The 13,725-nt window shown below is 46.3% G+C and overlaps 2 protein-coding genes across 10 annotated transcripts in view; one reads left to right on the top strand and one right to left on the bottom strand.

The window, feature by feature from the left end:
• Window positions 1-13,725, top strand: part of Dnajc1 (DnaJ heat shock protein family (Hsp40) member C1) — a 189,185-nt gene that overhangs the window by 165,481 nt on the left and 9,979 nt on the right. The gene's annotated exons all lie outside the window — the stretch shown is intronic.
• The window catches only part of Mllt10 (MLLT10 histone lysine methyltransferase DOT1L cofactor), a 148,512-nt gene continuing 140,801 nt past the window's right edge, over window positions 6,015-13,725 (bottom strand). For 5 of the 9 annotated variants that reach the window (XM_069990489.1, XM_069990487.1, XM_069990488.1 and 2 more), the window contains 2 exons: window positions 8,974-9,174; window positions 6,015-7,591 (listed from right to left, as the gene is read on the bottom strand). In XM_069990489.1, coding sequence (XP_069846590.1) covers window positions 7,547-7,591; window positions 8,974-9,174 — 246 coding nt within the window. In that variant the 3' untranslated portion in view covers window positions 6,015-7,546. The remainder of the gene's footprint in view (window positions 7,592-8,973; window positions 9,175-13,725) is intronic. The other 4 variants (XM_069990494.1, XM_069990495.1, XM_069990496.1 and 1 more) reach the window with 2 other exon arrangements.

Raw genomic sequence — 13,725 nt, 5'->3', positions numbered from 1 at the left:
GCACCCCGCGCTCAGGCAAGCCAGGCCCAGAGACCCACCTGGGCCAGGGCTATGCTACCGCCCCCAGCTGCATCGTCCAGGTGCTCTCGGGCCTCTGCAGCCTTCCATAGCTCAAGGTCGGTCCCTTAGTGCAAAGTGTTTCTTCACCTCCATGAATGGTCCCAAAACAATGCCGACACCTAAATAATGGCTAGGAAAGGAGTGGAATGTCTCAGTTCTTCCTTTAGACCCTCACTTCTGAGCGGGTGGCATGGGGTGCCAGGCAGGGGTCAGCCGGGAGTGTGAAGGTAGGGAAGCATGTGCCCTGATTGGCATTTCTTCCTGGGAAAGCCTCCTGTAGAGCCTGGCCAAAGCGCTCTGTGGGTTGATAAGGGCGGTGAGTGACTGCGGCAGCAAGGGTCTGAAGTGTACAGGGAGGAGGGTGGTCGTTGCCCCCTCACCCTCTCTCCCAGACCTCCCTGCCTCCACTCCGCCTGTAGCCAGAGGAACTTGCCGGGGCCATTGCAGCGACACGTGTGGCCTTGGGCTTTCCCTGTTCAGAGCAGCTACTGGCTTCTCTCTGGGGTGGTGATCCCAGCATCTGAAAGAGTAGGTCCACAGGGAGCTGAGCCAAGTGGCTCAGTCTGTGTCCCATCTTCTCCCCCACCGTAGCTGCCTGGGACCAGGCCAGAGAGGCTTTCACCTAGCCAGGCAGGCTGCTGCTCCCACGCTGGCTCCCATTCACATGGGAGCTGCCACGGAATCCTAGCCACTAGAGGTGTTCTGAAGGAAATGTAGCCTATTGCCCAACTTGGGTGGCCCCAAATCAAGAGCCCGGGCAGCTGGATAGCAGGTCCTAGGTCCTCATGAACTGGGGGGGGGGGGGGGGGGGGGAGGAGGAAGGCGGGCAGCAACTCGCCTCTGGGCAGAGCACTCACCTAGCATGTGCAAGGCCCCTGCTGGAACCCACCCTAGCATGGCGTGGGGGGGTGGGGGAGGGAGAAAAAGACAACAGAGAAAGAAATGCTAGCTTTAAATAATGACACAGGCCAAGATTTGGGTGGATAGTTGCTCATTTCTTTTCTGCCTCTAAGTCTTAAAGGAAAATGAAGTGTGTGTGTGTGTGTGTGTGTGTGTGTGTGTGTGTGTGTGTGTGTGTGTGTGTGCGTGTGTGTGTGTGTGTGTGTGTGTGTGTGTGTGTGTGTGTGTGTGTGTGTGTGTGTGTGTGTTTTCTGTCATTACTCAAAAAATCGAGGGTGAAATAGCTCCAGCTCTTTCAGACCTTCTTGGTCCATGATTGGGCCACATACTTGACTTAGTTTCCCTTAAGAGCTTGGCTTAAAGAGCCCCCAACAGACCTGTTCTGTGGCTGCAGGCAGATCTGTCTTGTCTGGTTAAGCTGGGGCCAGGTACAGTCCAGGGCAGTTTCCTGGTACATAGGAAGCCCTGGGTTCCTTCCCCAGCAATGAGAGGATTTAAAAATTGGGTGTGGACATTTTGGCCTGGCCTGTTGGCCTGAGAGCAATGCCGGCAAGCCTTGGGTGTGGGCAGCCTGCTGCCACCCTGACCCTCTGCTGCTGCTGGCAGCACCCAGTGGCAAAGCCCAACACCTGAGTTCTCACAGCAAGCTGCCCACCATGCTGACGCTCAGCAGATGGTGCTGTGGGAGGCTGAGGCTGGAGGCTAGGAGACACAGGCCTATAAAGCAGTGGAAAGATAGCCCTGACCCCAGGAATCTGAATCCCTGACTTCAAATGCAATGCAGCCTGTAGGGGTGCTACTGTTTGTATATGAAATGTCCCCACAGGCAGGTGTATTGAAGCCTAGGGAGTCAGCTGGCACTATGTTGGGGGTCTCAGTAGTATCTTGCCCCTAGCCTCTCTTCTGCTATTTCCTGTCTGAGAACCTCCCACCATGTTCTGCCTACTGACCAGACTGAACCTCCAAACTACACACAATTTCTCCTTTAAGTTGTTCTCGCAAGTATTTAGCCACTGTGCTACAAGTCATCCAGGGCAGGGCAGGAAGGTAAACCCCTATAGAATGAGGTGTGTGACTTTCTCCAAGACCATAAAGCCAGCCCATCCTTTCCCTAGCACAGGAGTTCACAGCTGTTCAAGGTAGGAACTGGCCATCCTATACCCTGACCTCAGCCTTCCAGCTTCCAGCACCGTTGATAAAAGTTTCCGTTGCTTTTAATTTTGTTAAAGCAGGCTCACCTGACTGGTTTTATGCAGCTCTGTAGAGTGCAGCGCCCGCCCAATGATATGCCACTGTACCGTTAGTTGCCTTTGCCACATGCGCCCTTGTCTTGTCTCTTGTTTCTTTCCCACCATACTGCTCCTGTTTGTGTCACTTTCTAAGAACTGTGCCCAAGGGCATTTTGGAGGCTCACCTTACCTCACCTGATGACTTGGTATAGTTCATCTTGAACTTTCTCCAGTCTTTGATTCTTTGGGGAATGAAATGAATGTAAATAAAGCCTAGATTTCTGAATCATCCTGATTTCTAAACATTTTGACCTCTATACCTCTGAACTTCAGCCTTTACTATTCTCCCAGCACCTCTCCAATGATCTTCGCTGTCAATAGTCTCACACGGAGGTTGTATTCTACAGCCCTTGATCTAAATACTAGCAGAATTCATGCAAGGTACTGTGTCCTTCCCTGACTTCCAAAACTACCAGACAGAACTGCAACTCTACCTCTCTCCAGGCCCACTCCTAGAGGGACTCTATTAATCTCTCCTTCAGAGCCAACCGATGAGCTACCACCCAAAGCAGGGTGTGCTAATCCCTGTCTGTAACCACACTTTCTGCCTCTTTCTCAGTTATCCCTGTCCCTAAGGAACCCAGAGTTCTTCAGCCCAGTTGAACACTAGCATCAGTGCGGTTCTTCGCATTTCTTCCTAGCTCCCCTGGTTCCCTGAGTGGCAGGCCATGATCATCATCTGGGTGCATCTGAGACAGCACCCTGTGTTGACATCTGAGCTCGTGCAGTGGGCCCCCACAGCTTGCACACCTGGGCAAGAGCGGTGCTACGTCAGAGCTGTGACTGGCAATCTGCAGAGCCAAAGGCCTTTGCCTTTGAGCCCTGGCCCAGGCCTTTATTTCTAGTCATCAGTGAGCCTTGGTTAAAACGCAGGCCAGGGGACACCAAGAACAGGGCAGCTTGCGTTTGCTTTGGCATGGCAAGGGGTGCAGTCGTGCAAGGGGCATCTTGATAGACACCCTCTGGAGGGCGCTGTGCATGCCACTCGGTGCAGGAGGTGAGTCCTTGCTGATGTGTTGAGCAGATATCTGCAGGTGCCTCCTACCTCTCCCATGTCAGGTCATTCCTGCTCTTTGTACCAGCCCATCCTTCCACAGCAAATGATGGCTTCCCCTCTGTGAGCCTCAAGTCCTGGGAGAATGGAACATGCATTCCAGGGTGCCATGAAGTGCTGTTAACACGCCAGGTCGCTGGGGCCTGGCGTGGGGTCTGGCAGCTTCGCAGGCAGCCCGCAGTCTCCTGACCAGCGCTGTGGAGCAGCTACCCTGCAGGTAAGCCCAGCTCTTACAGAAGCTGCTACTTTACCTGAAGAACTGTGGCCAAAACCTGGAAACTAAACTCAGGCAGCTTGAAAGCTACTCCTGACATTTGAGTTACTGACAAAAAGATAAGGAAGGTTACTTGAAGAGATAATGAATGGCATGCTATTTCGGGCCCTATTTATGGTCCCCAAGCCTAGAAAACAATGCAGTTGTCCCTTCACCCTTCCCCAGGCCCAACAAATTTGATGGGTTGTTTGTTTTAGGGGTACTAGGGTTTGAACTCCAGCACTACATTCCCAAGTAGGTGTTCTACCACTTGAGCTGCTCTTGCCAGCTTCTTGTGCTGTTTTCATGTTATTCCTGGGCCACGCTGGGATGTGACCCTCCTATCTGTGCTTCCCTGGGCCAACAGTGGATCGAGGACAGGTGTGTTGCACCCAGCTGCTGGCTCACTACCCTGCACCCACACCCACACCTACACACACTCACTCTAATCTCCCCTTCCCAAGAAACTAGGATTACAGCCTTGAGCCCCTGAGCTCAGCCACAAGTTTTTATTTCAAACAGTGCTGAGGACTTTAACTGTGAATGCTAATCCTTGCCAGTGTTCATGTGGCCTGGAGGCGCCGTGATGACGTGGATTAGAAAAGTCATGTGACTGCAACCCCAAACCTCAAAGCCCACAGACAAGGGTGAGTGAGAAGGCTCAGTCTCTCCTCACACAGCATGAAAGGGAAGCTGCTGCTTCAGGAAGTCCTGCTACATCCCACCTGACACCAAGCCGGCCAGCCAGCAGCGCACAGGCGTCTCTGTTTACAGAGCTGTATACACAACTGGTATGGAAATAGCATTTCCTTTGTCGTAAATAACAAGATGAGGAACCCAATGACAGTTAACAGTTTTGTTCTTTTTGTCCATGCTGGAGTCTGAATCCCATGTCTGGTCCTTGAGGAGCATGTGCTCTATCGCTTGATCCACACTCCCAGCCATTTTTTTTTTTTTTGCTTTAGGCTTAGTTTTATGCCTACAGATAGCCTCAGGCTGCAGGCCTCCTGCTGCGGCCACCTGAATAGCTGGGATTGCCCAATTTATTGATGAGATGGAAGTCTCATTAGCCCCTTTGCCTGAGCTGGCTTTAAACCAGTCATCCTGATCTCTGCATCCTCAGTAGTTAGATTACAAGCATAAGACACTGCCCAGCCTGGCTTAAACTAGTAAAGACATAAAATTATTTTAAAAATAGGATTTCCTGGAGCTGGGGATTTAGCTCAGTGGGAGAATACCTGACCAGCCACCGGGAGACCCTAGCATATTCCTTGCATAGCAACAGAGAAGCCCACAGCTATTTCATTTTGAAAGGCTGTTGTACAAAAAAAAGATGGTGTTTAAAATGTCTGTTTCATTTACCTTAAGTGAAATTGAGATAGTTGTGTCTCTGCAACTTTTAGTCAGAAGAACATGACCCACTTATAAAAAGCAAAATCCCACTTCATAGTAAGGCAAGTGCTGTACAATTCCATGGGCCTCTCTCCTGCCTGAAGGTTCCTGATGGAGCTAGGAGCTACAGGGAGTTTCCTTCCCCTTCTTCAGCTTGGTAATTGAGAGCTGAGAAAAAACAACTTGGTGGCTTGTTTGTGCTTCATCTTGTTCGCTCCTACCCCATGCATCACACCTCCTGGGGACCAATGTAGATGTCCCTCCCTCCATCCCCCTCCTCCAGGACTTGGAACCAACCACAGAGCAGCAGCTCTGCCCAAGCATCCCCACTTTCCCATCACAAAGCACCCCAGGAGGCAACACTCCAGGCTTCCACAAGGGGTCACAGGCTGGTGGCTGAAGCTCACCAAGATGAAGGCCAAAATAAAGAACACGCACATCCTAATTATATTTGATTTATAGTCAGTTATTAGCTTGAAATGGAGGAGACAGTGGATAAGCCCCTGCTCATCCCTCCAGTGGTACTCCTCAGCTTTAGGAACAAGACTTTCTAGAATTGTTTTTTTAAGTTGTGTATAAAACAATCTCTAGGAACCTCAGATTTATCCCTTAACAAAATTAGAAAACTAGAATATGAGTTTCTTGTTCATTCAACTCAATTACTGGGATGAAATTACACCCATCAGTATACTCTGATTTGGTTAAGTGTAGGTATTTTTAGAAAGTAACATCTGACGCCTCCAAAGCCAAGGACCTCTAAATAGATGTGTGTTTCCCTCTCAAGGACAGGGTAGTGCATTCTAACTGTGTAAAAGGGCGTGACCATTACCTTCTCCATCCTCCCCTGTCCTGACTGCCCTCTCTAAGCAGGGTTCTCTTGCTCTGCAGTGTAGTCTAACGTGGTGGTCCATGGCGGCTCCAGGCACAGGCACACCCTAGCACTACACAGTGACCTTCGGGACTGCCATCCCTTCAAACAGGAGTGACACAGAGTTATGAACATTATTATATTTTATTAACAAAAACTTTGTACATTTTAATACATGTGGAATTTTACATCTAGGTAAAATAACAACACATTCAAAATTTACCATTTATACAAATTGTTACAGAATAACAACCAGTGGGTTAAATAAGTAAAATAAGCCACTGATTTTTTTTTAATTATCTACAAAAGATTTGATTTTTCTTTAAAATTCCCCTGAACATATAAAAATAAATTAATTTTACTTTTCTCAGTTAAATCTACCAATTAGAAATATTACAAATCAAAATATCAATGTTATCTTATGAATTTTTCACAATACAAAACAGATTCACAAAACATTATTTACAGAAATGAGGTAAGAACTGTGCAATGTTTAACCAAGAAACATATTGCAGAATTAACATGTTCTTCCAGCTAAGTACACAGTGGAGGTCTAATTACAGCTGGGTCTTTTCCACTAATAACTCACACATTTAAGTACAGATTACATCTCGGTTTTTTTTTTTTTTGTTATTCTGCTGTACTGTCACATCAAGAGCATGGCTACCCAAAGTGGAAGGACTGTAAGTAAAGTCTGATTTCACCCTAGTCAATGGAGCCATAGTGGCCGGGGTCTATTTTAATTGGTGTTTAGACAAAACACATATACTAACCAGATCCACTCATTTCTTGTGACTCATTAGTGGACAATACCCAGGTAATAGTTTCGCCTGAGCTATCTACAGTGGCACAGAAAGTTTTCAACAAAGGCAGAAGCAAGCAAGCACGGGGAAGGCTGCTGCTGCTCACAGCCATTCCTGCCACTTACAAGGACTGACTAATTGGAGCTCTGCTGTCGATAGAGCCGCTGCAACTCAGGGAGGTCCTAACAGGCACTTGATTAAGGCCAGACCCTACCAGTAGTTTCCAGAGCGGCCTCTCTTTCTGAGAAAAATCTTTCACTTTGAGTTGATCTGGTTACCCCAGCAGCCTTCAAACTCACTTAACACATGTTTCTTTCAAATATAAGTAGGTCTTAACACTTAAAAGGCATTTAGAAAGAAAATTACCTTTAGCAGAAGCAGATATTTCCCTCCAAACTTGATTATCAAAACAGGCCAGATCTCTTTAGAAAGGAAAAAAGTACCAGTTGGATGACCTATATAATTGTTAATTTTTAATGAATAAAACTCCAGGAGAATTAAGACAGTTCCTTAAAATTTAAGATCTGACTCACAAGAGCAAGCATATTGTATCCCAAACAAGATAATTTCAGATTCCAACTTGTACAAGAAAACCAAAAAGTTCATAAATGAAAAAGTCTTCAATTTTGCACCAACTATATTAAAGTTTTCTTGGGGTGATAAAACTCTCTAGATGTGAATTATTTCACTGACAAGAGATAATTATTAAATTTTCTTTCAAAGTTCAAATACTTTGGATGGGGAGTGGGAATTCCACTTCAGTGCAACAAAGCAACAAGAAAATCAAAGCCTTACAAGAATGTCCTTCTGGCCATCCTTTGCTGTGCGGTTTCTTGTTGCCTCTCTTCATAGCTGGAACAGGACTGTGGCAGCAGCCAGAGAAGTGCCAGAACAGCAGGATAGGAAATGCTTTAGGTGCTTCAAGTGTCAACTTTTCTCTTGCGCTACCGGTCCAGTTTTATCACTAAGTCTCTGCAGTTATGACCAATGAAGAATCAAATCAGTTTTGGCTAACATCTGTAATACACTCAAACTGAATTTGATGAAATGTGTATGGTTAAGCCTTTATTTTTTTCTACAAATTGACTACTTTTCTGCCTAATAAAGACATTAGTAAGAACTACTTTTAAAAAACACTAAGTTCAACAGTAACTAAAGGGAGGATGCCCATCTGCAGGATATAGTTGTTACAGAATGCATGCAATATCATCCTCCCAACCCACTTTTCCACAGAAGCAGTAAAAGGGTATTGATAATGAACCAAGAAAGACACAGCTCTGATCCCACATTTGCTGGTTGTCTTTGAACTTTAACCTCTGACTCTTGATTTACTCATCTATGAAAAGTGGGATTACTACCTGTTAACGATTGAAACTTCATGTACCTGTGCAGATAATATGGGAACTCAGTAAATTACATCCAGCAGCTTTGTTCATTTTTCTGTTTATCATGTGGTTCTACTATTAAAAATGTACCTCATATTGTATAATTCGGGAAAATTTAGCTTGTAATTAATTTTTTACTACAAGAAAAAAATACTGGAGATAAAGCATAGGAAAAAAAAAGTCCAAAACTTTCTATATTAGTGCAGAACTACTGAAATTTTCACTCACAATCAGGAAATTGGCAAAACAAAAGGACAAGCAAAAAGCATTGGAGTAAGTTGGGCACTGGTAGCTCACAACTGTAATCCTAGCTAGTCAGGGGGCTGAGATCTGAGGCTCAACAAAGTACAGGCAGGAAAGCCAGCCATTAAGACTCTCACCTCCAACTGAGCTGTGGCTCAAGTGGCAGAGCACTAGCTTTGACCCAAAAAGCTTACAATAAGCTCAAGGACAATGTCCAAGCCCTGAGGTTTTAAGCCTCAGGAGAGGCACCAAAAAAGCTGATAACATACTTAGATTATTACCCAAGGATTCATGTATTATTATATTACAAATGTAATTCAATCTTAAAAGGCATTTTGGAGTAAAATAATACAAATACTTGTAAATTATATAGTGGTTCTACAAGCAAATTAATTAAGTAAACTTGCTGTAAAAACCACCAACTATTATCTTTTGATTGGACTCTCCTATACAACTTGCTAATTAAAACATATTTCCATCTTGTAAACTGCTGAATTAAAAAGGCCTTCAAACCCTTATGTGCAAATTCAAATTGCTGTACTTAGGGAATATGTAAATTGGCTTAGGTCCTTTGTGCTTACAATATCCAGCTGTTGAAACAACTGATTTTAAGAAGAAAATATCAGGGAAATGATGGCTTTTTAAAAAGGTTAGAAAATGATCAACTCAGACTAGCCCCCACAGTGCTCATTCTTTCATGAGCTGTAACAAAGAGCACACACTTACTGAGACTTTCTGGCTTGCACTGTCCCCGTGGATGGTGAGGAAGGGGTTGGTGGCCGCGGTGTGGGTGTGCAGCGAGGGTGCCTGAGTGCCTGCCAGAAGGTTGTTGATGGGGATCTGTGCCGGGCCTGGGAGCTGGAGCTGCTGCAGCTCTGGCGGGTGGCGCTGCTGCATCAGCTGGTACAGAAAAGCTTGGTGCTGCTCCTTCGGTGAAAACGGGACAGAGTAAGTTCCAGCCTCAGAATAAAGCAGTCAGGAATGCCTGCATTGTGCATTTCCTTCCTTTAGCATTAAAGGTAAACCACATTCGTACTATGAAGACATCAAACAAGTTCTGAGTTTGCTAGCTAGCAAGTTCTGAGTTCAGACATCAGTATTCACACATACCCTTCTCGTCTAGGAAAATATGCTACACTAAATAACGCCATCTATTATAACATACCAGTTTTATATGTGGACAGCCTATTTCAAAACAATGTCAAGACCTGTAGTCAAGCAAGGTGGTCCGTGATGAGCAAGCAGAGCAGCAGCTTTAAGAAGGCAAGTCATCAATCATGTGGGCCAAACCCTTGTCATATTCGGTTCAAAGTTCCCACTCAAGTCTGACATGGGGGCTTTTTTTTTGGGGGGGGGGGGCTTGAACTCTGGGCTTGGGCGCTGTCCCTGCGCTCTTTAGCTCAAGCTCAAGGCGAGTGCTCTTGAGCCACTTGAGCCACAGTGCCACTTCTGGTTTTCTAGTGGTTTATTGGAGATAAGAGTCTCACGGACTTTCCTACCCGGGCTGGCTTTGAATCGGGATCCTCAGATCTCAGCCTCCTGAGTAGCTAGGATTACAGGTGTGAGCCACCAGCACCCGGCTCATGGAGGCTTTTTTTTTTTTTTTTTTTGGGGGGGGGGGGGGAGGTCCGGTCGTGAGGCCTGAACTCTGGGCCTGGGCACTGTCCCTCAGCTCTTCAGCTCAAGGCTAGCGCTCTACCTCTTGAGCCACAGCACCACTTCCGGCTTTTTCTGCTTATGTGGTGCTGAGGAATGGAACCCAGGACCTCATGCATGCAAGGCAAGCGCTCTACCACTGAGCCACCTTCCCAGCCCTCATGGAGGCTTTTTAATGCAATCAGTGACAGTTCTTTCTAGCAAGTAGATACTCTAGTCACCACATATTTCCTGAGCACTTCAAATACAAAGAACTTTGAGCTGCTTGGGACATGGGAGCTGAGGTCCTTGGGGAAGAGAGGAGACAAACGAAAAATGTTACAATGTGATTATTGCCAAGAGTAGAGAAACCATTGTGAGAGAGAAGAGGTGAGGGCCAAGGCCATTCTCCTGTACAAAGACTTCTGTAAGATGAAAATAAGCCCCACGACCAGAAGGAAGTATTAAGGGCCTAGACCAGAGCTTACCCAAAAAGAGCCAGGAGGGGTGAAGGGAGCAGTGGGGACGGTGGGAAGAACACGGGACCTGCGTTTTGTGAGTAGTAGATTACAAGTGCTTCCAGCTCTTACTGGGAGGAGGAGGTGAAGACAGTAAAAAGTAGGTTTGGGGCAATGGAGGCGCGCACACTCTGGGCTTTCTCCGTGGCACCACAGGGATGTCAGGAAGAACTGCAAGGACTTGGGCTTGAGCAGCTAGAAGAATGGCATTACTTCAGTAGGGTGTCAGCAAACAGGCTGATCCACAAGTGTGCCGTTCCAGAGAGGCTGGGGCTGAAGATGAAACCATGAGCATAGGTGAGGCTAAAGACCTGTCCTGAGACAGGGCACTGACTCCGGGCACTTACAAGGTAAGGGGGCAGAGCAGACCCAGAAATGGAAGCAAGAAAGGAAGGACTAGGTAACACAGGAAAACAAGTAAGGTCTGGTGATGGCGTGAGGGGACAAAGGAAAGCCTGAACACCATCCGAGGAGGCAAGCAAGCTGAGAAATGGGGGTGGGGAGAAGAGGTGAGAGCAAGAAGAAGGAAAAACCCTTCATGCCAGCCTCATTGCAGGGCTTCTTTCACTTGGTTTGTTTTCCCCTCACAACTATGGCTTTTCCACTTGAGCCAGGCTTCTAGTCCAGCTTCTTGGCTGGTTAATGGAAATAATTTCTCCCCTCCTCTTTCTTCCTAACAGTTACTGCTCACTGGACTCTTCCCCCTCCCCCATACCAGGAAATTTCCTATTTAAACTAAATCTGAACAATTCCATTATACCATAACTAATTTTTTTTTTGGGGGGGGGGGGGTCAGCTGTGGGGCCTTAACTCTAGGCCTGGGCGCTGTCCCTCAGCTCTTCAGCTCAAGGCTAGCACTCTACCACTTGAGCTACAGCATCACTTCCAGCTTTTTCTGCTTATGGGGTGCTGAGGAATGGAATCCAGGGCCTCATGCATGCAAGGCAAGCGCTCTACCATTGAGCCACCTTCCCAGCCCCCTACCATAACTTTATACTACTAGAGGTCCTGAGTTCTATATGCTTCGCTTTCCCTCCTATTTTCATCTCAACCACCGAATGAAGTTTTTCTGAAACATTTTTTGGAGCTAGAACATCATTTTCAGACATGCAGGATGTGGGAGAAGGTGCACATTGATGCCACACTGTGTAACCTCACTCAGACCAAGTTCAAGACTCCTGCCCTTCTATGCTGCTCCCCACTGCCCTGAACTCTAATGCCAGAAAGAGCTCTTCCTGTTTAGTGAAAGTTTCTGTGGATAGTTATCTGGGGTTCCGGATCCAATTATCTTCTTTTGCTTCACATAATTGTAGGATCCACCCGTGTTGTCCCTGCCAGCAGCTCACTATCCTCGGCATATCGAATTCTGCAGGGTGACTACACAATGTATTAAATGGTCTCCATGGACTTCAAGTTGTTACTAGTTCCAAGAATGTTGTTCTTTTGCACATTGTGAATTCCTTTCCCATAGGACATAACCAGGGCTGGACGGCTGGGTCCAGGGTGGTTTGCTCACTTTTGTAGATCTTGACACACTCCTCAGAGGAAGCTGACTCAGCTTATACTTCCATCCGCAAACTGTGGGCTGGGGAGTTCTACTCTCATTACAGAAAACACTGCCTTTTGTCATAAACTTCTAAGCAACCAAATCCAGTGATTGAATCTCACAGGTTCCCTTTCTGAAAGTATTTTTCCTGGCCCCTAGGACGCCACTGTCGTAGCTCCTCTCCTACCTCACTGACAGCCTTTTCTCTAGATTGTCCTTATCCGCTAGCAGGTGCCATCAGATCTCCTTCTTAGCATCATTCATACAACATGACCCCACAGTTCTGGCTTTTACATCCTTTCCTGGGAATCAAGACTCAAATTATACAAGTGCCTAGTCAACACTTCACATGCCCCTCAAAGCAAATCTCAAAGTTGGTTTTCATGGGAGAATGGTTCCAGCCCTACCTCCCGGTTCCCAGATTCCCAAGTCCAAGGATGCTTCAGGCCCTCGTATAAAATAGCACAACAGGGCCAGGCATGGTAGCACACACCTGTACTCCCAGCACCCAGAAGACACAGAGTTAGGATTGTGAGTTCGAGGACAACTACATAATGAGATCTTGTCCCCAAAAGGAGGGCTTGAAGTCATCTCTATAACAGCTAATACAATGCAAAACTGCTGTATGACTAGTTTATACTGTATTTGTTCAGGGGATAATGACAACAAAAAGTCTGTACAAGTTTAATAGTACTGTAAATTTTGTTTTCAAAAATCTTTCCATATAATGGAATCCACAGGTGGGAAACACAAAGTTATACCCTTAATGAAACTACGATTTCCTCTTAAACACTGATTTCCTTCTGCTCTTCTAAATCTCCATGGACGACAACATTAATTATTGAGGATTCTTTCATGTCTGACAAATCTTGTTCTTATCAAAACATACCACAATGCTAGATTCTCATCATGCAGACATCAGCATCCCCATCTCTACTGCCCCCTCTTGCAACCCAAACCGTCCTCCATAGAGCAGCGAAATGTGATCCCATTAGCATGTCCCTCTTCAAGGTACTTGCTCCATTTGTGAAAACTGGGGCTAGATGAAACAATACTAACACATTGGGATTTTATGGTAGGATAATAAGTGTGTGGAGCTTTAATTTAATATATGGTGCTCTCTATTGATGGTAAAGTGAAACATTTCCAAAACAAAGTTTTAACACCTTGAATAACAACTCTTCCACCATACTTAAGATCCTAATTTCCCACCACAGCCAAACAGGGAGGCACCACTTCTGACAGGCGCTACCCTACCTCTCCTCTGCTGCGGCCCACTTCCCACTGCAGTCATGCTGCCTGCCTTGCCGTGTTCGGAAATGCAGCATAGGCTCTTTTACAACTGCTGATTGCCCCCCTCCCCATCTCTCCCAAGTCAAAGAGGTACACTGTAACTTCTGCTCAGGTCCATACTCAAATGTTACCCTCCAAAGAGGCTCGACCAACCAACCTACAATGATCCTCCCTGGTCATGCAGCTCAGTGGCAGGGTGCTTGCCAAGCATATGTGAGGCCCTGAGTTCCATCAGACGGATGTAAGTACAAAGACACACAAGACCAAGACAGACTCCTCTCTGTTCTCTATCCTCCTATCCTAATGTTGCTTCTCGGCATTTAACACTACAAAAAAGCATCATCTATCTCCCTATCAGAATGAAGCTTGACAAACGATACACACATCTCAAGTTACAAGAGCCAACAACAGTGCAATGATGCAAACTGTAATATTAGTAACTTAACCAGTGAACGTGACATCACTTCTAGGCCTTCCAACTTTGCA

Source organism: Dipodomys merriami, unplaced genomic scaffold, assembly GCF_024711535.1.
Source record: "Dipodomys merriami isolate MVZ:Mamm:240054 unplaced genomic scaffold, mDipMer1.0.p SCAF_4, whole genome shotgun sequence".
In the NCBI taxonomy this organism is placed as follows: Eukaryota; Metazoa; Chordata; class Mammalia; order Rodentia; family Heteromyidae; genus Dipodomys; species Dipodomys merriami.
Note: the sequence above shows the minus strand (reverse complement) of the source record. Positions and strands in the feature narration are given on the sequence as shown.